Consider the following 2,695-nt stretch of genomic DNA (forward strand, 5'->3'; position numbering starts at 1 on the left):
GGACAGAACAGCTCCCCTTACCCTCCATTAACCTGCAGCCCATCCTCTTCCCTCGCAGGACTTGCTCTGTTCTCCCTGGCTACAGCAGAAATCCTGAGGGATTTGGGGACACTCCCCAAGTGAAATGGGGGGAGCTTCAAAAAGCCCAAAGCTCTCTAACAGCTTTCTGCCATCCTCGTTCCTTAGCACTGGGTGTGCAGATGCTGACAGGCCCTTTTGCATTACAAACACTCACATATAACAAAGTCTAACACCAGCTCTGGCTCCTGATCCCAGCATTTACACAAACCCACTGCTGCAGAGCAGGGCTGACTCGTGGGCAGCCTGCAGGCAGAGGCCCTGCTCTTCATGGTGCTTTAATCCAGCAGCAACTGGAGTTCCAGGAACAGAACTGAAGAAAATTTTCCTAGAAAAGGAAAAATGGGAGCGTGGGTGCAGTAGGGAGAGGGGTGTTGTGAAATGACATTGATTTCCCTCAGAAAAGTTTTTAATGAATTGTCACTGTTATTTCCTCCTCTGATAGTCCCCCATGTCCAGTGGCAGCAGATGTCCAACGGCAGCTCCATCACTGAGTTCCTCCTCCTGGCATTCGCAGACACACGGGAGCTGCAGCTCTTGCACTTCTGGCTCTTCCTGGGCATCTACCTGGCTGCCCTCCTGGGCAACGGCCTCATCATCACCGCCATCGCCTGTGACCGCCACCTGCACACCCCCATGTACTTCTTCCTCCTCAACCTCTCCCTCCTCGACCTGGGCTCCATCTCCACCACTCTGCCCAAAGCCATGGCCAATTCTCTCTGGGACAACAGGGACATCTCCTACTCAGGATGTGCTGCCCAGGCCTTTCTCTTTCTCTTCTTAGTCATAGCAGAGTTTAATCTCCTCACTGTCATGTCCTACGACCGCTACGTTGCCATCTGCAAACCCCTGCACTACGGGACCCTCCTGGGCAGCAGAGCTTGTGTCCACATGGCAGCAGCTGCCTGGGGTACTGGGTTTCTCTGGGCTGTGCTGCACACGGCCAACACATTTTCATTACCTCTCTGCAAGGGCAATGCTGTGGACCAGTTCTTCTGTGAAATCCCCCAGATCCTCAAGCTCTCCTGCTCAGACTACTATCTCAGGGAGTTTGGGCTTATCATGGTTGGTGTCTCTTTAGAATTTGGGTGTTTTGTTTTCATTGTGGTGTCCTATGTGCAGATCTTGAGGGCCGTGCTGAGGATCCCCTCTGAGCAGGGACGGCACAAAGCCTTTTCCACATGCCTCCCTCACGTGGCCGTGGTCTCCCTCTTTATCAACACTGGCATGGTTGTTTACCTGAAGCCCCCATCCATCTCGCATTCATCCCTGGACCTGGTGGTGTCTTTTCTGTACTCAGTGGTGCCTCCAGCAGTGAACCCCCTCATCTACAGCATGAGGAACCAGGAGATCAAGGATGCCCTGAGGAAACTATATGAATACATATTATTATAGTATTAATAGGGTGTCCATCCTCATATAAATCCCAGGTATTTTGTAAAATCCCAATTTATCTTTTGTTCGTCTTTTTCTTTAGATTGCATTTGTTTGTTAAACTATATTTATGGTCATCAAGTATTATTCATACAACATCTTCTTAGGTTTAGAAAGAATTTTTTCTGAATTTGCCTCTCCTCCATTCCCTTAGATCTCCTCTGGAGCTGGCATCTAGCCCCAGCAGGCAGAAGGGATTCAGGAGCCAAGGGCCCAGCTGCCCCATAGAGGAGCAGACCAGTGCCCTCAGGGCTGCCCCTCACTGTCTCGGCAGGCACTGCCTCTCTGCTGCCTGTGAGGTCGGGCTGTTGCTTCCCTGGAGCCACGGCCAACGTGAGCGACAGGACGTGGCCTTTTCAGCGCTGGGCTCTCCTTTGTTCAACATTATCCTGCTGTGCCCTTGCATTTGTGTCACCACCAACCTCTTGTGTAGCTTCTGACAGTCCCCTTGTGTCCAGTGACACCCCTGTGACTGCAGGCAGGATCAGGCCATGGGAACCAAGGTGTCAGAGCTGGCCTCCATGCCAGCACCACCATCACCAAAGGGGTTCCTCAGGGCAGGGCCAGAAGGCTGGACGACTCTCCCAAAGCTGGTATCGGGAATACACTCAAGAAACTGCTCCGTCAAAAAGACATTTGCTCGTTTGAGGTTCTGGATGGTTTCACAGGGACAAGCGCAGAGACCTAGTGGGATCTGTTTAGGGGCCAAGGGCTGGACCAAGACCTCCCTTCTTGGTTGCACATGTGACAGAATTGCAGAATCACAGAAGCATCTAGGTTGGAAAAGACCTTGAAGATCATCTAGTCCAACCATGAACCTCACCCTGACCGTTCCCAACTCCACCAGATCCCTCAGCACTGGGTCAACCCGACTCTTCAACCCCTCTAGGGATGGGGACTCCCCCCCAGCCCTGGGAAGCCCATTCCAATGCCCAACAACCCCTTCTACAAAGAAATACTTCTTAAGAGCCAGTCTGACCCTGCCCTGGCGCAGCTTGAGGCCATTCCCTCTTGTCCTGGCGATGGTTCCTTGGCTCAAGAGACTCATCCCCCCCTCTCTGCACCCTCCTTTCAGGGAGTTGCAGAGGGCAATGAGGTCTCCCCTCAGCCTCCTCTTCTCCAGACTAAACAACCCCAGTTCCCTCAGCCGCTCCCCATCAGACCTGTGCTCCAGACCCTGCAC

At 52.8% G+C, this 2,695-nt stretch overlaps 1 protein-coding gene across 1 annotated transcript; it reads left to right on the top strand.

Moving 5' to 3' along the window:
- The first annotated feature begins 546 nt into the window (after window positions 1–546).
- On the top strand, window positions 547–1,473 carry LOC141936017 (olfactory receptor 14A16-like). Its single transcript, XM_074852751.1, has one exon. The coding sequence runs from the start codon at window positions 547–549 to the stop codon at window positions 1,471–1,473; it is 927 nt and encodes a 308-aa protein (XP_074708852.1).
- Window positions 1,474–2,695: the final 1,222 nt, after the last annotated feature.

This window comes from Strix uralensis, chromosome 31 (assembly GCF_047716275.1).
Source record: "Strix uralensis isolate ZFMK-TIS-50842 chromosome 31, bStrUra1, whole genome shotgun sequence".
NCBI classification, from domain to species: Eukaryota; Metazoa; Chordata; class Aves; order Strigiformes; family Strigidae; genus Strix; species Strix uralensis.